This window comes from Notamacropus eugenii, chromosome 5, assembly GCF_028372415.1.
Source record: "Notamacropus eugenii isolate mMacEug1 chromosome 5, mMacEug1.pri_v2, whole genome shotgun sequence".
Lineage (NCBI taxonomy): Eukaryota > Metazoa > Chordata > Mammalia > Diprotodontia > Macropodidae > Notamacropus > Notamacropus eugenii.
In genome coordinates, this window is record NC_092876.1 from 177,394,517 (window position 1) to 177,418,406 (window position 23,890).

Consider the following 23,890-nt stretch of genomic DNA (forward strand, 5'->3'; position numbering starts at 1 on the left):
ATAGAGCATTTTATGGGGAAAAAATTGAAAGTTTAACGAAGGATGATCATCATGGCATGGATCACATTTTCAATGTACTCAAACACTTTTTTTTAACCACATGTACTTTTTCTCCAACTCTGGCTTTGGGGCCTGTGCTAATTTGCATGGCTGGTTGAATGATTCCTTCCAAATTAAAAAGAAGTCCTTGATGGTTGAAGGTATAGATGAAAGGTGCTCCATCTCACCTAGGAGGATGTGGTGATTTTGTATCTCTTGCTGACCAAAAATCTTACCTCTTCATGGATTCAGAAGCCTGGGACCTGCACACTCAGTGCTCACCCACAAGGCCACAAAAGGTGGAGTGTTCCCTCAAGTTGATCTCATTTAACCACTCTCCCCACACTGACCCCAGAAGGCTGCTCTTTTGTGCCAACCACTCCACAGGCAGGTTGAAAAGCTAATCATGGAAAGTGTTGGGACTTAATGTCTCCTGGTTTGGAAGTCAGGCAGAGACCACAGAGCAGCTCTAATCCTCCTTGCTTATAGACAGGGAAAAGTTGATGAAACCTACCTTAGATCCAGCCCAGCCATGTCCAGAGCATTGAAGTAAAGCCATCCAAATTCCTAGCTATAGGAAACAGAGTATACTGGATATCGTGACAGACTTGGGTTATCAGGAAGACTTGGGTTCAAGGGCCATCTCAATTGCAATTCACCAAACCTTACCTTCCCCTTCGGATAAATGGGGATAATTAGCCCTATGTCACAGGGCTAAGATGAAAACTCAAATAAAATATGCATGTGAAGTGCTTCACAGACTTCAAAGTCTATAAATGTCAGTTATCATTATCACTTTTACTTTCATCAGTGGAAAACTGTGCTCATCAAAAATTATGAAGCAGTGAAAAGAGGGCTGCCTTCCCAGAAAGGCTTGGAGATCTGAGTGATTTAGTGTGGTCCTCATGAGAAAATTAAAGCAGCCCCATCAAGCTCTGCTACAAGAATGTAACACATGGTATTGGGGTAAACAAGGCTGCTGTCACCAGATGTGGAATGGAAGATCAAAATAAACTGAACCTCTTTCTTTGGGGCATTGAGATCCAAATAGCCCAAATTTTAGAGGAAAAATAAGGAGTGCATGATGCTCGGAGGATCCAGAGCTGAAGTGTCCAGCATCACCACAAGGGACGTGGTTTTTTTGATATTTTTTTTTACTTTATAATTGCCACATGCCCTAATGTCAACCCCAATGAGAATATAAGACAAATTAATTGTAGCACTCACTCAGATGGCTAATGAAACAGAGACTTGGCCTCTATCTCTACTCAGTACTTTATCTTTCATATGCTGAGCAAAGAGGAAGAAACACAAGTCATACTGTAACTATCTCCCATGATGCTCCCTTGGATTTTCCACCCTTGGCATTGAGCTGTCAGCAGTAGGATAAGTAGCCAAGTATGAGGCTTAGAGCAAGGAGCCCAAAAGTTTGAAAATGTAGAATGTCCCCATTTTTCCCTAAACCATTTTCAGTGATTTGCAAGCACTTTTTCTCTTCTTTCCCCTCCCATTTTCATTTCTTTTCCCTTCCTTTCTCTTTTCTCCCCTTCTTTTTCTTTTCCTTTTCTCCTTTTCTTTCCTCCTTCCTTTCTATCTCTGTCACTCTCTCTGTCTCTCTCTTTCTCTCTCTCTCTCCCCTAACAGAAGGAACATTTCTAACAATAACCTACAAAATGGTCTACCTCTGGCTATTGCAAGTTCCCATTCTCCAGAAGTCTTTACACAAAGGCCATCCGACCACTTTCTGAGGGTGAAGTTGATGGCATTCATGTTCAGAACCAGGTTGTGAGAGAGGGAAGGTTTTTGAGGTACCTTCTTTTGTGAAGGTCCTGAGACTCTCTGGTTTTAAGCATGGACTTAGCCTGTGAAGCTTTGACACCTGTCGAATAAATGTAATCCATGAAGATCACTAACCAGGACAATTTAGGCCAAAAACAAAAACAAAACACACTGATTTTGCAGTCCAATCAAACTAACTAGTTGATACCTCGACCTCTGCTTTTCACAGACTGTATAGACCCAGCCAGTCTATGAGAAAAACTGAATGTCGGCGCTTAGCAGGCAGCACCATGATCCAAGTGACTGTGTGTTTGATGCTGGGCCTGGGTAACACTTCATTAGGCTTTCTAAACACTTTATTTTTTTTTCCTTAAAATTAGCTTTTTAGGGCATTTTTCTCATAGGTCGTTCTCTTCTCCTCTCCCCCCATCTTCTTTGCACGTATAATATCTTAAACAGTGCTTCCATTATGCTCTGCTCAACACGATGGCTGATGCTGACACGGAGGGGCTGGTTGGAGGCCAGGATAGGATCCCAGGCTGAAGGAAAGCTGATCCAGGATGTTTTTTCCTACCCGCTCCAAAGTTTAGGGAAAGCCTTGCCTGGATATTTCCCTCCCACGGAGCTCTCCTTGGGAGCCAAGTCCTTGCTTTTACCCTTTGGGACACAGGACACACTGAAGCTTTGACATAGAATCAAAGCTGTACCGCCCCCTGCCCAATGGGCAAATCACCTCCAGGCCTCCTGCTTTGGGGAGCCTGTGGAGCAGTGACTCAGGCAGGCAGCCTGCGGGGGTGGAAATGATTCCACCAGCCAAGGCTTAAAACAAACAACCCTGAAACTCATGTAGAGAAATACAATCAATTCATAATCCTAGTCTCCAATAGCACTATTCCCACCAGTAGGCAAAGGGGTAGGACTGTGCCTCTTTCCACCCACAAGCCTTAGGCCACCCTTTTAGTTGGTAGCATCATAGCTTCAGGGCCAGAAGGAAACCTTAAGCACTAGGTGTGCCACGGTGGATGGTGCTAAAGTTAGGGTAGAAATCTGGAGTCAGGAACTTGTTTTTTAGTAGTGTTTGATGCTTTATGACCCTATGAACCCTACTATCCATAGGGTTTTCTTGGTAGAGACACTGATTTCCTTCCCCAGCTTATCTTACAGACAAGGAAACTGAGGCAAACAGGGTTAAATGACTTGGTCAGGGTCACACAGTTAGGAAGTGTCTGAGGCTGCATTTGAACTCAGGTTTCCTGACTCCTGGTACAGTGCTTTATCCACTGAGTCACCTAGGGGCCTCCTAGGGAAACAGATTAGTGACTTGTCCAAGGTCACACAGCTAGTAAGAGTTTGATGCTGGATTTGATCTTAGGTATTCCTGACTCCACACCCACCAGTCTATCCACTGAGCCATCTAGCTATTCCAGAGTCAGGAAGACATGTGTTCAAATCTAACCTCAGACCCTTACTAGCCATGCGACTCTGGGCAAATCATTTTACCTCTCTCTCAGTTTCTTTAACAGCACCTAACTCCCAAGGTTGTTATGAGAGTAAAATGAGGTGATATTTGTAAAGCACCAAGTGAACCTTAAGACACTATATAAATGCTAGCTGCTGTCTTTGCTCTTTTTGTTAGAGATCATCTAGGTCAACTCCCTCTTCTTATAGTTGAAAAGGCTGAGGCCTAGGAATGTGAAGTGATGTGTCCAAAATAATGCAAGTAGTAAATGATTGGGTCAAGATACAAACCCAGGTTCTCTACCTCCAAATCCAGCATCCTTTCTTTCTACTGTGACAACAGAATGCTTCCCTCCAATTCAATGATGCCCTTGATGTTCATTTAAATCTTAGTCCCTGGGACACAAATAATACAGGCATATGTAGAGAAGAGAGAAGGGACAGTTAAAACAGTATAATCAGTCCAAGGTCTCCAAACCTTAGGAATGGCCCTGGAACCAATACACCCCTAGGGATGGCCCCCGATGGAACTATTTTAGAAGAAAGAACCTAGTCATGGGATTGACCTGAGAATAGTACGATACCTCACTTCATATATTGAGTGGTCTGCTGGTTGATTGTCTGGCTTATTCTCCACTGAAAGTTTGCATCTAAAGCTTAGACTTTCCCAAGATGAACATGGACAAACTCAGTTCTCAGTTCTCAGTAGGCTCTATCAAATTCTGGGAAAACTCATTCTCCTACTATAATTTTAAAGATGAAGGGATAGACAGATGACAGAGAGAAAGATGGAGAGGGAGGGAGAAGGAGGGAGGAAAGGGGTAAAGGAAAGAAAGAAAGAAAGAGTTTATATAGTCCCTTCCCTCAAAAAATTTACATGCTAATGAAGAAAGACAATACATAAAAGGAAGCTGGAAAGAACAGAACTTAGCTGGAAGAAAAGAAGAATTAAGGGAAGAGAGAGGTTCTGGTGCCATTGACCTGATCTCCTAAGCAAGGTTGAACTCTGGTATTAACTAATAAATCTGAGCCTCGTAGATAGTTAATTGTGGGATTCAGAATGAAAAGAAAAGTCTCCCTTCACATTTCTTATCCAAGTTCTAGGATTTACAGGAAACTCTCAGAAAGAAAGACATGAGACTATTTCTACTAGGGTCTTTGTGCAAATGTCATATGCAAAAGAAGCTTCCTTAAAACTTGGAACTCCTAAGAAAAATAAAATAACCCATCTCAAATTTTCCTCCCTTTGGGATTTGGTCCTGGAATCTAACCAGCCCTTTAGTGTCAGAATCAATCACTTTAAACCAAATATAATGGTGTTGCTGTTATTCAGTCATCTTCAGTCATGTCCAGCTCTTTCGTGACCCCTTTTGAGGTTTCCATGGCAAAGTTTCTGGAGTGGTTTGCCATTTCCTTCTCCAGCTTATTTTATGGATGACGACACTGAAGCAAAGAGAGTGAAGTGACTTAGCTAGGGTGACACAGGTAGTGACTGAGGTCAGATTTGATCTCAGGAAGTTTAGTCTTCTTGACTCTAGGCCCAGCACTCTACATCTTGTGCCACCTCACTGCCCATAGTGGAGGTACTGCTGACATGTCAGATGTGGCCCAGAAGAATCCCTGAGTAAGCCAGTGACTATCCTGTGAGTGACCCCTCTCTTGGTTTCACCTGAGGTCAGAACTGTTTTCTGGTGAATATAGGGGGAAAACCAGTGTTGATTGTTTTGTGCCACACAGCTGATAATGGAGGGACTGTTGGCTTATCAGATGTGTGGCACAAAAGAATTTGCATTGACTTTTCCCCCATATTCACCAGAAAACAACTCTGACCTCAGCTGAAACCAAGAAAGGGGTCATTCTTAAGATAGTCACAGGCTCACTCACAGCCACTAGATCATGTCCTTCCTTCCTGCATAGGAGAGACAATATCAATTACTACCTCTGGATTCCCAGAGGTCAAGAGGTTGCCAGCTTTCATGAACATAGCACTGAATTTTTTTGGATACAAGGTAGGATTTTCTGTTAATTCATCCATCCACTGCAGCTAAGGAGTATACTGGAAAGAGAACTTGGGTTTAAATATTGATATTTCTACTTGTTACAGTTTTGACCTTGGGCATACTTCTCTTAACTTAAAAAACTCGTAACATGTCTTAGCCTCAATTTCCTCCACTCTAATATAGTGGATCTCTGGTCCCTTCTTCCTTCTAGTTTCTTGTTGACAAGGTATCTCATTCACCTTGCCCCATTTTTGAATGAAGCTGTTGCCCTGGCACAAAGTCAGGATCATGGCTACTTCACCCACTAGATCTGTAGGCTTAGGCTTGGCCCTTAAAAGGGGAGGTCATATAGGCTCAGAAAGAGAGACAGAGACAGAGAAAGGGGAGGTCAGGCAGTGTGGAGAGGCTACCCTTAGAGATGGACTTCATTTCCTGGAGAGATCATGTAGATGCCCAGGCTTCTCTCCAGGGAGCTACAAGAGTCATCAGGAGAGGAAACTGACCTGAGAAAAAGTCACAGGTCAATGCGATGTGGAAGGAAAGAAACATTTGCCAGATGAAGATCGAAAGGGGAAGTCACAATGTAGAGGATTTACCTGGATACATTCCTTCACTTGCATCATGAACCAGTTGTGAAATATTTACCAGCACAGCCTTGACTGTATAGGCAGGCCCCCAGGAGGAAGAGGATCATAAGGATAGGTTATTGCTTGACTCCCTAGAAACCCTGAGCTCTTTATCTTTGTAGAGTGGGTGTATCTGCATATGTCTGCATATAGTAAAAGTCCCAAGTGTTGTATGGACGTCTCTATGGAAGGCAGAGAGTTGTTTTGACTTTGTAGGCTCCTTGGTACTTGTTGTTCTGGTGATTGTTGTAACGAATAAAATTTATCCCATATTGGAAGTTTTGTTAAATTGAATGTGCATTGGAACTCAGGGCCCTTAGAGCAACACCAGCCACATTCCAGAATTACCAGGGGAAATACTGGGTGGGGGCATGAGCCATAAAGATCATTTCTAGGGGCTTGCATGACTGACCCAGTCTGTTGGAGTCTAAAATTTTAGTTGTGGGTCACAGGTTACATATAAAATAAAGGCATCAGACTAGATATCTCTAAGGAACCCTCTGACTCTAAACTCTGCATTAGTTATGGTATAAACAGAAGTTTTCAGATCATTAACTAGACCTCTTGAAACCAAATAGCTGTACAATATGCTCTCAGGTTGCCATTATAAGCACCTTTTTGAAAAATATTCTTGAAGAATCCTCTAAAGATGTCATGATGTGAACTCACGTCTCAGAAAGCAAACAGCATAACTGAGTCTACTTTATTGTACACTCAGGAAGCTTTTGAACTAGGCAGTGAAGTTAGTTTCTCCATCTGCTGGCTGATGGGCCATGAATATCCAAGGAACTCTTGAAGCTGCTGGGCGTCAGACTTTAGGAGGGATATTGTTTTTGCAGAAATGTGAGTCCTTGGACTGGCTCCCTGGTGCTGGCTTTTCCATTTTGTCTTAGACGTGTTTCTATTTGTGTGTCTGGAGGCTGGAGCTGACCACACTGCTCAGTTTCATCCTGCATGATTTGTAGTGAAAAAGAAAAAAAAATGGACCCCAGCCGATGTTGCTTAAAAAAAAAAAAAAAGATGTTGGAAACCTCCATAGCTGACATCTTAGGTCTCAGCTTCCATGCACAGACAAAGTTTCAGTATGTGCACAGGCACATATGTGAATGACTGTCCCTTGTATTTGAAGAAGACACTGCTGACAGTGTTTGTACCCATGGAGACCATTACAGGACTTGCTGTTTTTTCCACACTGAGCACACCTTATTTGGGGAACTTACTCTGGTTAGGAGCATTTAAGGTAGTGGCTGTATGTGTTTTCTTTGATGGGGGATAAGGGAATAGTAAGATTTTTTTATACATCTGGCAGGTGGGTGAGGTGATGGGCCCAGGTGGAGCAAATGCAGATTTGGTGGGCTGTTGGAAAATGTTTGTGTTCTGAACTCTTCTCATGCCTATCTGCAAAGCTACACCGGATTGTTGACCTCCAGGGCAAGCTGCCAGACCTCAGTTCTTTGGTCTTGGCTTGTGAGCCAATTGTATTGAGGCTTTTTTTCTTTGGAATCACAATTTTAGCCACTAGATTTAATTTAATTTTTGCATTTGGTACATGTATCCCAATAGCCCTGAGGTCCATGGCATGCTTTTGATAAATTGAATAAATAAATGCATAGAGAAGTATTCTTTGTGTCCAGAGATGTGGGTACTGGCAGGAGGCTTTCCCATGCATATGCATATGAATGAAGAGGCCACTGGGAGATCTGTGGTCTCTGTCCCACTGACTACACACTTCAATCTGTTACATGTTGGCTAAAAACACCACCCTTCAGCATGTGCCGTTGAAGTTTACTGCTCTGTTAAATTCACAATTAGACTACGAGTCACACCAATGCCGAAAAGTTTCTGTATCATTTCCACTTCCTTGTTGTCTTCCCTGTCATTGTTAGACCCGATGGCACTCTAAGAGGTGACCTTCTTCCTTGTCTACAAGATAGGACTTTACCTAAATCATCTTATAAATCTGGGCTTCTCCCTTAAAGGCCCCCAGTCTTTCAATGAAAAGCTTTGGAAGACCCATATTTTCCTGTCTCTGAAAATGCTCCAGACTTCATCCTGATAATGACATCCATTCATTCATTGACCATTCAGAATTCCAAAGAACTAAATTCACTTAAGACTCCTCTTGGCTTCAGTAGAACTTATTATAGGTTCTCAGTCCTTCTCACAATTTACTAACAGTATATCAATTGGTCCCTTGACACACCTCACCCCTGAAAATCAAAGGATATTAAGAAAGACTTGACTGGGAACTAGAAACAGATTAGGAGGGGGACATATGGAAATACTCCCTGGGTACCTTTTTGAAGCCACTTTTCTTATCCACTAGGGTGGAAGAACAGTCTTTAGAAGAATAGTGCTTATAATGGTTAGATATTGTAGTATGGTAGAAAGAGTGCTGGACCTGGAATCAGGAGAGAATCCTGGCTAGTTGTGGGACTATAAGCAAACTACTTTGGCTCTCTGAGATTCAGCGACATCATCTATAAAATGGAGAGTATAACACTTGCATGACCTATCTCTTCTGTGCTGTTCACTTGTTTCAGTTGTAGCCAACTCTGCACGATCCCTTTTGGGGTTTTCTTGGCAAGGATACTGGAGTGATTTGCCATTTCCTTCTCCAGCTCATTTTACAGATGACGAAACTGAGGCAAACAGGGTTAAGTGACTTGCCCAGGGTCACACAGCTAATAGGTGTCTGAGGCCAGATTTGAACTCAGGAAGACAATTCTGCCTGGTTCCAAGCCCAGTGATCTATCCACTGTGCCACCTAGATGCCCATGACCTATCTCTGAGAGCTATTATTGTCCTTATGTTACCTTGGTTATCTTTCTGTCCCCTGAGATGACTTTACCCTGGCCCATGGGCACAAACTTTTCCTAGCATGAGATTGGAACAAAGGAGAAATCTGAATGCAACCTATTTCCCCCATCTTCTGGGATGAGTTGTCTCCTCTGCTAATTCAAAGTATGCCTTCTCTGAGTATCACAAGTCTTCTTGTGATACACAACCTTCTGATGATTCATGGAACCACAAAGGATTTCTCCGCAGTTTCCCAAGTCTCTCATCTCCTTTTTTGTGAAAGGCAAGTTCTAAGCAAGCATTCCACAGCACCTGCTTCAGCCCCCTTCATGAAGAAGAAATTATCCACCCATTCCTCCAGGGGAAGTCTTCATATGCTTGAGGCAGACATCCCTCTAACTCACTGATAGCTTTGAGGCCTGTTGGTTACCCTAAACCAGGCCAACCAGGTGCTTAACAAATGTGGCTGAATCAAAATGAATTGAATTGAGTCAACAACCTATAAGCCCATCTTCCCCAGGATACCATAAGCATCCTTGTCATAATTTTAAACTGTTGATTTCAAGTTCCACCCTTGAAACATTGCCAGTTAGGTGAATCCTAAGAAAGTCACTTAACTTCTCAATGCCGCAGACAAGTCTCTAAGGCTTAAGCTGCCAAATAATCAATCAGTATTGATAGAAGGAGTTTAAAAAACAAAACTAGGAATTTCCTTTACCTATGAAAAAACAGATCTGGATTTTAAAAAAATCAAACATTATTCGAATCTTGAACCTAGGGTCCTCACTTTTACTGTGCATTCCCCAGCCAAAGACGTACCCTGTGCCTATTCCTGGCCCCAGTAGGTTTCAGGTGAGCCCTCTTGGCTTCTCTGCCTTTGTATTGTGAAATCAGGACTTGATTTTCATATACTGCTATCTAGTCATTGCCCTTTTGTCATTCCTTCGCCCAAAGCTGTCCCTTACAAGGCAACCAATGGCAACTTCATTTTACAGATTAACTAATTAACTGAGGCAAAGAGAAATTATTTCATTTGTGCATTTTATGTAAATTTTGTGTTCCAGTTCCATTCCTTACTATCCTTGTCACCTTAGGTCTCATTTTCCTCATCTATATAATAAGGAGATTAGGCCAACTAGTCTCTGAGACCCCTCCTAGAGCTAACATTCTATGATTCTCAGTCATTAGAAGAGCTAAAATTATTGCTCATCATCAATCATTTTCATCAACATTCGTGAAACACCTACTGTCAGGAGGGTATTGAGTTTAAAAAAGGTGAGATGTCTGACCCCCAGAGAAGTTATAGTCGAGCTGATTCCTAGCCTGTAGATTCTCATGTATTTGCTGCTTCTACGAACCTCTATACAATCCCATTCTGGGTGTCTAAGACACCTTTCATGGATCAGACACACCCCAAGGATCAAAATGATATCGGAGATTCATGGTCTCCCAACTTTCCCACATAGGGTCCCCAAGACCCCTATGAAATGCTCTGTAAACTAGCTCCTCTCTTCTACCTTTCAGAACTCTCCAGCAGCCTAATTATGTCTAGAGCTGCTACAACCTTCCTCTCTAAGGTTACCACTCACCAATTCTATATGTAACTTGTAAACAGCTATTTTTTTACATGTTGCCCTCTCCACTAGAATATAAGCATTCTTGAGAGCAGGGATTGTTTTTGCCTTTTGTAGGTGATATAGGGGATAAAGTGCTGGGCCTGGAGTGAGGGGGAGCTGAGTTCAAATCCAGCCTCAGACACTTACTAGCCTGTGTGACCCTGGGCAAGTCACTTAACCCTGTTTGCCTCAGTTTCCTCATCTGTAAAGTGAGCAGGAGAAGGAAATGGCAAACCGCTCCAGTGTCTTTGACAAGGAAATGCCAGATGGGGTCATGCAGATTCAGACATGACTGAAGTGACTCACTTTTCTTTAAATCCCCAATGTTCTCAGTGCATGCATATAATAAGAACTTAGTAAATGCGTGCTGGTTGATGATTAATTACTTGATTAATATCTCACAACCTCTTCTGCTCCTCTGTAGCCCAGCCATGCCCAGCACCCACGTAGCCAACTTGTGTGATCTAAATCTGCTTGTTTGGATGAAACAGCACTAAAGCAATTTCAAACGCCATTTCCAGGGCCATGGTTAGATGGAGAAAAAAGAGACTGAGGTAAAAAGAGATAAGTAAGATAGTAGTGATTACAGTCTCAATCTTAGTCTTTACATAGTAAACTTAAAAAAAAAAGAGCCCAGACTAAAATAAATAAATAAAACGGCTCTTGGATTTAGTTTTTTCTATTCCCATTGTCCCCATCTACCCTGCAGCTGTCTCATCTCTTATCTTCCCTGTATTTTTGTAGTATATAGTATGTAGTATGTACCACTCTTTTGGCACTTATTCCGTACTGTCCTCTGTTGTGAACATATCTTTCATTTTTGTATTTCTTTTCTCCCCCATGAAATCTTAAAACATCTTAAGAGCAGGAGCTCTATTTCTTTGATTTGCCTCACATTCCTTGCCTATAAAATCATACAAATCATGAATTTGAGCTAGGCGAGACCTCAGAGGTCACTTAGTTCCAACTTCTCTTTTTCAGATGAGGAAATTGAGGTCCAGAGAGTTAAAGTCAAGAGGTGCTTATAAGTGCTTAATAAATATATTAAATTGATATTGCTAACTATTTCCCAGCATTTCTTTCTTCCTTATACTTCTCTTCCACCACAAAAAAGGATCCTACCCTTAGAAAAACTCACCTTTTCTTTTGTTCACAGCAGCATTGCACAAGCATTTCAGACCTAGGCAAGAAATCCCAGAAAATGTCTCATCAGAGCTTTTATTTCCAGGCTATAAACAAGTTTTTTTGGTTTTGTTTTGTTTTTGTTTTTCATGTTTTTTTTCAAGGCAAGAAAAAGAATCTATTTGCAGGAGGAATTGTGGTTTTTATGGGGAGGGGGAAGTCAAATAAAAATAAAAACAGACGAGTGAAATGAGCCGAGCTTTGCCTCTCTCCTCTTTTCCCTTCCCCACCCACTCTACCCACCCCCTCCCTCCTCACTTTCTGTTTTCTTTTTCATGCCAACAACTAAAAGACTATAATTTTAAAACTCAACTGGCTTTTCCAAAGCCATAAGGAATGTACATCTGCACGTGGATTTTTCCATAAGAAAATTGTCCTTGTCTTTTGGCTCTTCTAGGCCAGAAACAATGAGAACAAGCAATCAGATAAGCCTGCCCATCTCCCTGACTCTTACTTTAATTTGTCTAAGGGGCTTGGAACAGAGTCATTGGAAATGGTTTTTGTTTCATTCTGTCAGGCTGGTGTTTGATGAGGTTTGTGTTCCATTTGTTCCAATGGTTTTTATGGTTTCTTTTGTTGTTAGAGAAAGACTTTGAAAGTTAGAGTTCTATGTTCATGAAATCTTTGGCTTTTCCTGTTGAATGTCTCAGTGGAGCTCAGTCCTCTGTGTCCGCTGTGTTACTTTGCTGTGATTCCAGACCTTGGTAAACCTGGGCCAGGGGAATGAAAGGGGAACCCCTGACCTTTCATCTTCACCGTTCAACCAGACCATTCCTGAGTAAGAATTGGGAGCCAAGGGACAGAATGAGATTTCAAATGTGTGACTTCAGTGTTATTTCCCTCAGGATAGTTTAGATGAGAGTGGGAAAAACTAAAATACTCTTTTCCAATTCTTTTGAATCCCTCCTGGATCACTGCCTTGTCATGACAGAAGGACTTATATTTCTCAATGAAACTATTGATGTAGATACAAACAGTGCCCTAAGAGTTAAAAATAATATTAAGGACTGATTTTATGAAGCCGCTGGTTTATTGTCAAACCTGAAGGTGTCCTAAAGTCTCCCCCTTACCACAAAATTTCCTCTTATCTTAGGTCATAAAATTTGTAGTCCACCTCCTCCATCCTGGAGAATGGGATTTCCTTGTCTTCCTTATCTTGTGTCATTCATCATCCCCATCTTTCCACCCCCCATAATTATTGTCCTCATCCTGTGTCTTTATCATGCAAGACTTCTTTATCTTGCAAGACTTATCCTAGATCTCCAGTCCCCCTAAGGAAACCCTAAAATCATCCTATATAAATTTGATCCTTTTTCTATATCACTGCCTTTGTCTAGTTTCTTGCTAAATCTCAGGCCCACTGCTTTTGAGTCAATAAATCTCCCTTTGGCTACAAAGAAGATCTAAGTGAATTCTTTCAAATTTGAATCAGCTCTTCCATCTCTCTCCTCAACACTAAGATCTATGCTATGGATAGACAGACAGGTCATAGTGGAAAGTTCTGACAAAACATGATCCGCTGGAGAAGGAAATGACAAACCACTTCAGTATCTTTGCGTAGAAAACCCCATGGGCAATATTATGGTCCATAGAGTCGTGAAGAGTAGGAATTGACTAAACCACTGAACAGCAATAATTTTTCTTCTTGATATATCCAAGAACTTGCCATGGTACCCTAGGGAGTGGTGCTCCTCCCATAGCTCTCCCTGGAGCCACTCACTGTTCTAATCACCTGTCCATCCACACTTCTGACCTTTCCATTCTTCACCACAATTGCCAGCAACAACCTCCTTGTGGGGGGTGGGGGGAACAGGGCAGGGAGAGAAGTGGCAAGGGGGATCTGGAATGTTCTAACACTCCATGACATGTTCCCAATACACCAAAGAAGCCTGACTCATTGGTTGGCATACCTGGTTCTTTGGAAGAGTAGAGGTCTTGAAGTTCCACTTTCTCTCCTCTTCAAGGGTTTTGTTCTCAACCATTTCCATTTTTTTTCTCCACAGCTGTGAGTCAATAGGAATAATCTCTTTCTCTCTCTCTCTCTCTCTCTCTCTCTCTCTCTCTCTCTCTCTCTCTCTCTCTCTCTCTCTCTCTATATATATATATATATATATATATATATATACATATATATATACATATATATATGTACACACTATATATATATTATATATACAGTTTTATATAGATATATAGATATAGATATGTGTGTATATACATCCTCTTGACCACAGTCCTAATTAATAAGCACTTGATGAGTTGAATTTGATAGACAAAGGTTTAATTAAACACCTCCTGTATGCCTGGCCCTGGGCTTGGCCTGGGGATGCAAATACAAGCAAACAGATAGTTTTTACCCTAAAGAAATTCCCATTCTGAATGGGTCAAGTGGAAAATGGAGTTGAGAGAAATCACCAAATATGAGAACAGCATGGGTGCTACCTATGGGTGGAGGTATTTATAAGCCTAATGGTGAGGAGGTAGAAGAATCCAAAGAGAGTTGAGCCAGGATTAATTTAAATTTCTCCTGTTCACTCTTGAGATAATCTTTATATCAGAACTCTGAAGAAGCATGAAGTTTTTCCCCCTATTTTTTAAAGTGATTTCTCTTGTTTTCTTTCCTAAAAATCATATTGTGTTATACCATGCCTTCCCTTGTAACAAAGGAAAACAAGTAAAACTGACACATGAAGCAAACATCTATGGTCCTGCTTTTCCATAGTCCACTATCTGTCTACCAAGAAGAGGGACATGTGTTTCATTCTTTGAACAGAGCCGAAATGGTTCATTGCAATTGATATGAGTCAAAGACACCCTTTTTAGTGTTCTTGTCAAGCCAAGTCAAGAAGTATTTATTACGAATCTAATATGTATTAGACTTTTTTCATTTATATTAATATAGGTATTGCATATATTGTTCTTTTGTTTCTACTTTCTTGCTTCTGTGTCACTTTATACAAGTCTTCCCATGTTTCTGTCTGACTTCCTCATGCTCAGTGTTTCTTATGGCACAGTGATATTACATTATATTAATTTATGACAGTTCAGCCATTTCCTTATCAATGGGCAGCCATTTTCTTTCCCACTTTTAATATGATAAAGAGTGCTTATTGGAAATGATTCATTATACTTAGCACTTTTCTTTCTATTTATTTCTTTGGATTATGTTTCTCGTAGTGGGCAAGTCAAGCAGTTTCTCATTACTTTTCTCAAAGAAGCCCAATTTTTAAAAAATAATTAGAATTATCCATAGCTCAGCCAGTAAAGTATTAGTTTGCCTTTGCATAATCTATCCATATTGACCATTTTCATCTTGTGTCATCTTAGCCAATTTGATGGGTAAGATGGCTTTTATTTACTTTTCTTCTTTTCCTCTTCTTCCTCCTTCTTCCTCCTCTTCCTTCTTTTTATTATTCTTATTATTTGTAGCATTTTTTCATATAGTTGTTGACTTACTTTTTTTTTTTTACCAAAGTTATTTGTTCAAATCTTTTAACTACTTATTTGAGAATGGCTATTGATCTCAAATATTTGTACAGATTTCCTCTACATCTTGGATTACATTTTTATCAGAAATATTGAAACAAAGATTTTCTCTCAGTTGACAATTCTTATCATCCTAGTTGGGTTGACATTGTTCATGCAACAACTTTTGTAGTTTGAAAAAAAATGTAATTTTAAGGTATCCTCTATCTGCTATTTTTTTTAAAATTAGATCCTTCTTATGAATCAGTCAGGAGAGCAGGATGGGGCAATAACATGAATTCAAGCCTCACCAAAAGTAAGTAACTGTCTTCTTATTCATCAGGAAAAATGTAGATTTTCCTGGGATTGGGAAAGGGCAGTAATGGAATTTGGAATGGGAAAGAAACAAAGTAAAATTAGTTGAAATTTGGTTCTATTGTAAAAAGCAAGATGAATTACAGATATAGAGATTGTTAGTAATGTCCAACCCCAAAAGATAATGGGGTTTTCATTTAGTCATTTCATGATTACATTTGGGTTTAGGAAAAGGAGTGGAGTGAAGCCGGGAATAGACAAGCTAGAGAGAAGCTCAAGCAAATCTATATCATTGATCTATATCTATATCATTCTGTATCAATGATCAGGGAATGTTAACCTGTGAGAAAGTTTGGACCTTACCTTTCTGAGGCAAGAGAACAGTGCAACAGGCAAACCCTTGAACAAAAATACTCTACAATACTCTACTTCACTGGTCACTAGGATGTTGCAGGCATCATGACATTTTCCCATATAGAAGTATATGGATAAGGATAGAGGCTATATGCAGAAAAGTGGTTCTCCTAAATGAATTACCCCAAATTAAATAGGTTCCAAAGTCAGATCTCCTGACTGAGTATGGTTCTACACTCCTGGCTGCTAGAATAATTAGCTATGGAAAAGGATAGGGATAAATACTAGACCTGTGATTTCACTGGTAGAGGAAATTCCAGGTGAAGAAAGTCACTCTACCAGTGCAGGTTGGTACCTTCTCTGCAACTTACAGAGTTATGACTCTTACAGGGTTACCTGGGATACTGAGAAGTTGTGACTTGCTAAGGATCATACAATCCAGTATGTGTCCATGGCAGGAATTAAACGCAAGTTTTCCTGGCTTTGAAGTCAGCTGTCTAAAACACTACAGTGTCAAACTCAAATAGAAACAGAAGCTACATAAGGATCCCTCCTGGCAGCATATTAACTTAGAAAACTACATATTAACATTATCTGTGTTCTATTGTATTTTCACTTATTTTGCCAAATGTTTCCCAATTACATTAATTTACATTTAATTTCCCAGTTACATTTTAATCTGATTCATGGAGTGTTGTGGTGGCATGTTTGACACCTGTACACTACATTATACTGTCTCTAGCCTTTGAGAAAACACTGTATATTCTTTAGTGATATCATTCTGCTAGAGGATAGCTGATAAGATCTTCCTCTTTGTTCTTATGGACCTGCTCTAATAAGCTTTTTTCTTTCATCCTTGTTATAGGTCCTCCCATTGGAGGAGCACAAAACATGAATAAGAATACTGAACCGCAACGGCCCCAGCCAGGTGATTCCTAAGTACCAGCTCATTGCTGCATGGTTGTCATTATTTCAGCTGTTATAGAGTCAAACTATATCTTACATATAGCCATGTGACCCTGGTCAAATCACTTAACCCTTGTTTGCCTCAGTTTCCTCATCTGTCATGAGCTAGAGAAGGAAATGACACATACATACATACACACACACATATATGTGTGTGTGTATGTATCTATGTATGTATATGTATTCTATATATACACATATGTGTATATATATAATACACACCTGTGTGCATATGTGTGTATACATACATACATACACCCATCCTTTTCCACAGAACAGCTTCTCTAGTATTTAAAAATAGCTGTTGCGTTCCATCCCTCCTACCAGACCATCTCAAGCTTTTTTTTTCCCCAGCACAAATAACTTTTTCATTTTGGTGGGAGGAAATCATGAATGTTGTTTAATGTCTAAATACAGAATAAGGGAAAATAAACTTAAATTTCAATAGGAAGTGTTTGAGTTTAAAAAAAAAAAGATTTTACTGATTGTGAGTATTGTGAGGCACTGAGAAGAGTCATTAAGGCAATTTGGAGGATCTTCTAGTTAAGGAAAAGTTAGAACCAGTTGCTAGAAATGGTCTAGTTCTAATACAGCATAAAGGTAAAGAGGAAGAGATAAAGTGACCTGTAGAAATCTTTTTTAACCCCAGGGTCCTGTAACTAATAGTTCATTTAAAAAAAAACAGAACTAAACTATCCTATGAACGCACACACATGTGTTTGCACCATTAGAAAAGGTTTCCAACCTTTTGGGGATCTTTCACAATTGAGTAATAGTACATAGGTTAAATAGATGGAAAGGATGGACTGATAAAGTTAAGATCCAAACAATGACAAATGCTGGCATCAGTCAGCTAACGTTCTGTCTTCAAATTTGCCAAGTGGAAGGAACATTAGAATTCAAATCCCTGATTTTATAGATTAGGACAGGAAAGTCCAGACAGATTAAACTAGCTACTGACAAAGCTAGAATGAGAACTTCAGTTTTTTTGACTCCTGAGATTTCTCCAGAATATCAGAGGAATAAAGAGAATTTTATAACATTGTTGTTGCTAAATTAGAATTATTGACCAGTAATTATTAAGATTTCTCTAAACCCAGTTAATGAGTAAACTTCCTATCAATTCCTATTATTATTGCAAGATGAAACATTAGCCAGACCTTCTTATAAAAGTTAGCATTAACCAATTCTGGAACTTATAAAATGAAGTCTGAGGTAGTGGGATCCATAGCAGTATCTATGTTATTGCTGATGTACAAACCACAACTAACCATTGTCCAGAAATCTGATGTCTGCAGAGGAAAGCAGAAAAACTGCTTCAGGTCAAACTTTGTTCTGAGAGTACAATAAAACTGTAAACCCACAGAGACTTAAGTTTATATTTATGAACTAAAAATTAAAAAAATAAACTGAAGCAAATGTTCTTTGCTGTTCTTTACCTAGATCCCTATCAGATCCTGGGTCCCACCAGCAGTCGTCTAGCAAACCCAGGTAAGTCACCGTAGGCCTGGCCTGAGTCCCATCTTTTCAAAAAGATCTGAAGCTCAAGACAAACAATGGGCTCCTTGTCCTGGGCCAAATGCATCCAATTGCCCAGGACAGTAATACATCGACCTCATCTTGCTCTTATCATGGATGAAGGGTGGAAGCAGGGAGGAAAGGGGCAAAAGAAGGAAAAGGGAGGCTGAGGAGAGAGAGAACAGTGGGGCACTTGGACGAACCAAAGCCTTTTCAACAGTTAGTAATATGCTTTAGGTAAAGCTGCTCAGGCAGAAACAAACAACATAGTTCAGCACATCTGCCATTGAATTTCAGAATAGCAAAAGCAGTCAGAATGGGAGATCCACTAGACAAAAGGGAAAAATAAACCAAAAAGCATTCACTTCTCAATTATCTCCACTTATGTGGACAGGTAATCTTTTAAAATAAGTTCAAAAATAAAAACCTGTACTTGGTCTTAGAATGTGTTGTAAGAGTGCCTGGTTTTATGCAAGAAAATGTGCCTGAAAAGTGCTTTCTGAATTGATCTCCTCCTAATTTGATTCATTTTTAAATGTACCAGGGGAGTATGCCATTTAAAGCAACCCTTGGGTTTCCTATCAAAACATGAAGAATTGTTTTTTAGTGCCAAAAAGTTTTGTTAGTTTATCTGTTTTGTAAATTCATATTGCTTAGCATCAACTTTTCTTAAAGGGATCACAAATGAAAGTTGTACATAGATAGATAGATAGATAGATAGATAGATAGATAGATAGATAGATAGATAGATAAGTTTTGCTTGGGAGAGGTTACAAGAGAAGTTTAACTTTGTAAAATATTTTTTTACTTAAGAAAATGTTTAATTTAGTCCCTTGTTCCTTAAATCCATCTGAGATTGGAAGAGTTTCAGTCATTAGGTGCCAGGGTTGAAATGGACACACAGTTTGGGATTAATTATGTACTGCACATTATCCATGAACAGTTGATCTGTACACAGATAAGTGCAAATTAATTCTGCTATATTACCTTTTCCCAGAAATTTGGCAAAAAACAAAGGTTGGAGATTCTTCTTTCCTTCCTTCTCCCTCTGCATCCTGCTACTACATCCCCCTAAGCCCCCTAATTCCCCTACCTCCACTTCAGTTTCTCCTGCCTGGGTCGATTACAGAGATAGAATGCTTAGGCATGCTTGGAGTGTGGACCTTGAGGGTCAGGTGTGCCCAGAGCACAGGCCTATAGGCACAAGACATGGCTGGTGTCTCAAAGAAGTTCTCTCCCCTCAGAGATTCCAGTCTTGGTCACTTTTACTATTTGAAGCATTATAAAGTTGCTAAGAGAGAAACCTGGCTTCTTGGAACAAGGAAAGTGTTTTTTTACTCCTAAATCTCTTGGATTTTCACTTATGAGCTCAGGGTTTTCATTTATCTGCTGCTTTGGTTTTCTGCTCTTTCTGCTTTCTCTGCCCTGGCTATCTATGATTATGCTATTTGCTGGGGTGATAAAAAGCTAATAGGGGTTTCCTCCCATCTCCCAATCTAAAAGCTATTTGGTCCTTGGCTAACACACCCACACTTTCCAAATGTGCACTTGTGGTTTGTGATACTTCCTGAGAGCCGGGGGTCTTTGACATAAATATTAATAATTATTAATACTGCCACAGTGCACTGAATTCCCATACTGAGCAACAGGAACATCTGGTGTTTCTTCTTATTGGGCCCATTGAGATATTTAGAACAAATTCCAGTGAAATCAGGTCTTACTGTTTTTCTCTCTTTCCGTAGTCCCATATCCTGAGGATCTTCTTAGTCTAGTGGGAGTGACAGCAACAGCTTTTTCTAGTGTTATCCTTTTGTTTCTGCAATAGGCCTGAACAACCTGTTCATTTGGAACCTCGAGTGGGCCTTAGTTTCAAGAATTTGTATTAGGAATTCTTCCTCCAACTTGTAAACTTGCCATCTTGCCTCTCTATTCCTTAGCTAGCTCTTCATGTGGGTAGATGGTGCATAAACATTCCTTTGTAGGTATAAGGAGAATAGACAGACAGTAGTGAATTCAGGTAATTATAAGTTTCAAGAAATGTTGAAGAGGGTATGTGGAAAGTTTGTAGGCAAAAGGGCTCTGCTCTATGCTTTCTACTGTAGGTGAATCTATGCTTCACCTTGGAACTAGTTGCTCTGTTGTCTTAACAAGAGTCATACACCTGGAGTGATTTTTATAATTAAAAAAAAATCTTTTACGTGAACAAAGTCAATTCATCTAAAATAAGAAGAGGAGCTTTCAATAGGGAAAAATAATAAAAATCTTTAGTGTGAAAAAATCAATCTAGCTAGAAGAAGAAAAGAAGATATTTCTGGAGGGGGGAAAGTCTTTTCTTTGTCCATGGGAGAGTGTTTGATCTTTGGAACAATGTCAAATGATGATATTCAAGTTTAAGGCTAAGATTTATCTTCTCCTCCTTATTTATAGTATCCAGCCTGAACCAAGTAGTTGTTATGGAGAAGGGTACCATAGAACACCAGGGTGGATAAGCAGTAGAGAGATAGATGTCTTTGCCTTGGGTGTTGTCTAGGAAAAGGCTCCTATGCCTTAAAGTATGACAAATCTTTTCCTAGATTACCATGCTTAAATCATTCTGATGATCTGATCATTCACAGATCATCTACATCTGCTTGGTTTTATCTAAAATTTATTTTGCTGACCCAGGATATTTGGGGGTAAGATAATCAAAAGTACAGATGGTCCCAACCAAACTGGGACATTTGATTAACTGAGATCAGTAGGATTTGAAAGCTAGGGAATAATGTTGTACTATTATCTCTATTCATTTTTTTTCTGCTTCCGATTTACTGGTCCTTGTATGGTATGACTGATTTTTAAATTTTGATTTTTATTATGCTTTAAGATGTCCAGAAGGCTTGAGGCATGTGGTACTGAAAAATATTTTTAAGGAGATAGTTTAGGATTCCTCTCCCCCAAACTACTTCATATTTTTTTAAAAAACTGCATTTTCTTATTCATAAGCTTGTTGCATCCTCCCCTGTAGAATGTAAGCTTTTAGAGAGCAAAGATTGTTTCATTTTTGTCTTTGTAGCTGCAGCAATTTATATAGTGCCTGGTACATAGTAGTCTCTAAATGCTTGTTAAATTGAATTGAATTCTTTGCTGGACAGAAAACCCTAGCAATCAAGCACAGAAAAACAGCTAAGAAGTTATTAGAGGAAGCAGAAAATTCTCGAAGAATAAGTTATACTTCATAAGGCTGAGGGTCTGAGTTTTATAGAGAAAGATCTCATTTCCTCCTCTATTTTCTTTACTTCCTCTAGGGAGCGGGCAAATCCAGCTGTGGCAATTTCTCCTTGAGCTTCTCTCGGATAGCTCCAACGCCACTTGCATTACTTGGGAGGGGACCAATGGGGAATTCAAAATGACGGACCCCGATGAAGTGGCCAGGCGCTGGGGGGAACGGAAGAGCAAACCCAACATGAATTATGACAAGCTGAGCCGGGCCCTCCGATACTACTATGATAAAAACATTATGACCAAAGTGCATGGCAAAAGGTATGCCTACAAATTTGACTTCCACGGCATTGCCCAAGCTCTTCAACCCCACCCAACTGAATCAACCATGTACAAGTACCCTTCTGATATCTCCTATATGCCTTCCTACCACGCTCATCAACAGAAGGTGAACTTTGTCCCTCCTCACCCATCCTCCATGCCTGTCTCTTCCTCCAGCTTCTTTGGAGCAGCATCACAATACTGGACCTCCCCAACTGGTGGCATTTACCCCAACCCCAATGTCCCTCGCCATCCCAACACCCATGTCCCCTCACACTTAGGTAGTTACTACTAGGAGTTGTATCCTCAATGGCCTTTTAGCTGCACACACATGCAATCCTCATACTTACTGGAATACTTTGGACTTTGAAGGCTCTCTGTGGCCTTGAAGACAAAAACCAAACTGGATGTTCTTCCTTGTTGGATTGAAGCTTTTTTAGCTGTTCTTTAAAAAACAGTTGGTAACTTTTGCTTCCTCTACCATAAATAGAGTGGTGGATATTTCTGTTGGCCAGTATTCCAGTTTGGATTCTCAGTCTCCTATCATCTTTAAGGAGTTGAACATTCAGATTACTGGAACGGTTCTAACATATATTTTATGAAAGAAACAATTAAAATTCCTTTTTTTTATTTTATGACCCAAAGCTGTTTATCAAAGACACAGGTCCCATCAAGGACCTCATGAAGATCATTATGAACAGGGATCATGAACTCAATGCTCACTAGACCAGTCATGCACTGGTTTGGGACTTTAGGGGAAGGGGGAATGGGAAATATCCAAACCTATGCTAGAAGAATCTGATAAAGTGAACCTGACAGCATTGCTAAATTGACAAGTGGATGGCAACTGGAACACTGGCTAAAAAGCTAGTGAAGTTTTCACCCAACTGGAATCTTTTTTTTTTTAAGCACGTATGCATGTGTGTGAGTGAGTGTGTCATGTTGAAGAAGCCAAGGGCATTGCAAAATCCCGTCTCACTGTGCAATGCACATTAGGCAAAGCATTTTCTCTGGGAGTAGCCGAGATCTGAATCAGGAGAATTTTAATGCAAGCACAGACATTCCTGAAATTATAAAGGTAAATGACTAATTAATTTTTTTTTAATGGATGACAGTAGGTCCCAGAACTTGGAAGAGTTGTAGGGATTTTGAAACATAAACAGATTCGCAAGCGCTGTGCGTTTGTCAGAGCACCATTCCAGGGTCAACAAATCAGAAGGCAACTTACTGTATAAATTATGCAGAGTTATTTTCCTATATCTCACAGTATTAAAAAAGTTAATAAAAATTAAAAATAAGAAGGAAACGAGTTGACCTCGGTCACAAATGCAGTTTTTACTATCAAATTGGTTGTCGTGTTTTTTTTTTTTTAATGTAATTTGTACATCTTTTGTCAATCTGTACATTTGGGCTGTTGCTTTGTACTTTTTAGCTAGGTTAAAAAGAAAAAAAAGGAGGGCGATGTATCTTAACTGCGACTGGAAGGAAATAGGACATTTGAGTATCTCTTCAAAGCGATGCACTGGTGCCATTATTTAACACAAGAAGACAAGGAAGCAAAACTAATCTGTTTAGATCATTAGGGCTTCGGTTGACATTAATAAATAACAGTATTGCTATGAAAAGAAGCAAACAAACTTTCCCTTGTGGATATGAGGCTTTTCCTGTACTATATATGCAATATATTTTTCGGATATTAAAATATATATAATTTTGCAGGTAATCTTTGTCCTTTTTTTAACTGTATTAGTGTTATGCTGACAACTGTCATATGAAGATTATGTTGTAAAATAATGTGACTAAATAAATTGTGCCTTCTCTCAAAATAGAAGTTTCATCTTTCTTTTCTGCTTCCCTGGGAGGCTCAAAAGGTTTTTGTATAGCCCCTTTCGCACTCAGGCATGTTTAGAATGAGCCTAGAGCAGAATGGTACAGAGGTATAAATACTCCTTTGATGCCTGTCTCCTTTCAGGCCTAGAAGAACCCAACAACACTACCTCCCCAAGTTAGAGAGTAAATGTTCCTTCTCTAGGTCACCGTCCACCACAAAGACCAATCAGAGCTCTTGAGAACTAAGATGCTGAGCAGTGATGGTTCCCCCTTTGTTTCCCATATACCTGGCCCAGCTTTCATGGCTCACAGCACCCTGGCTCTTCCAACCAGCCTTTGTGTACAAGGATAGTGTAACATGGGCAGAGTATGTGCCTGGAGACTTCTCTAGGCATGTGCTGAGTTATCTATGATCCCTTGTCCA

General features: G+C 39.9%; 1 protein-coding gene across 6 annotated transcripts in view; it reads left to right on the forward strand.

Moving 5' to 3' along the window:
* Window positions 1-23,462, forward strand: part of FLI1 (Fli-1 proto-oncogene, ETS transcription factor) — a 164,667-nt gene extending 141,205 nt beyond the window's left edge. For all 6 annotated transcript variants that reach the window (XM_072611555.1, XM_072611560.1, XM_072611557.1 and 3 more), the window contains 4 exons: window positions 15,215-15,280; window positions 16,499-16,561; window positions 18,043-18,090; window positions 21,402-23,462. In XM_072611555.1, the coding sequence (XP_072467656.1) occupies window positions 15,215-15,280; window positions 16,499-16,561; window positions 18,043-18,090; window positions 21,402-21,931 (707 nt within the window). In that variant the 3' untranslated portion in view covers window positions 21,932-23,462. The remainder of the gene's footprint in view (window positions 1-15,214; window positions 15,281-16,498; window positions 16,562-18,042; window positions 18,091-21,401) is intronic.
* Window positions 23,463-23,890: the final 428 nt, after the last annotated feature.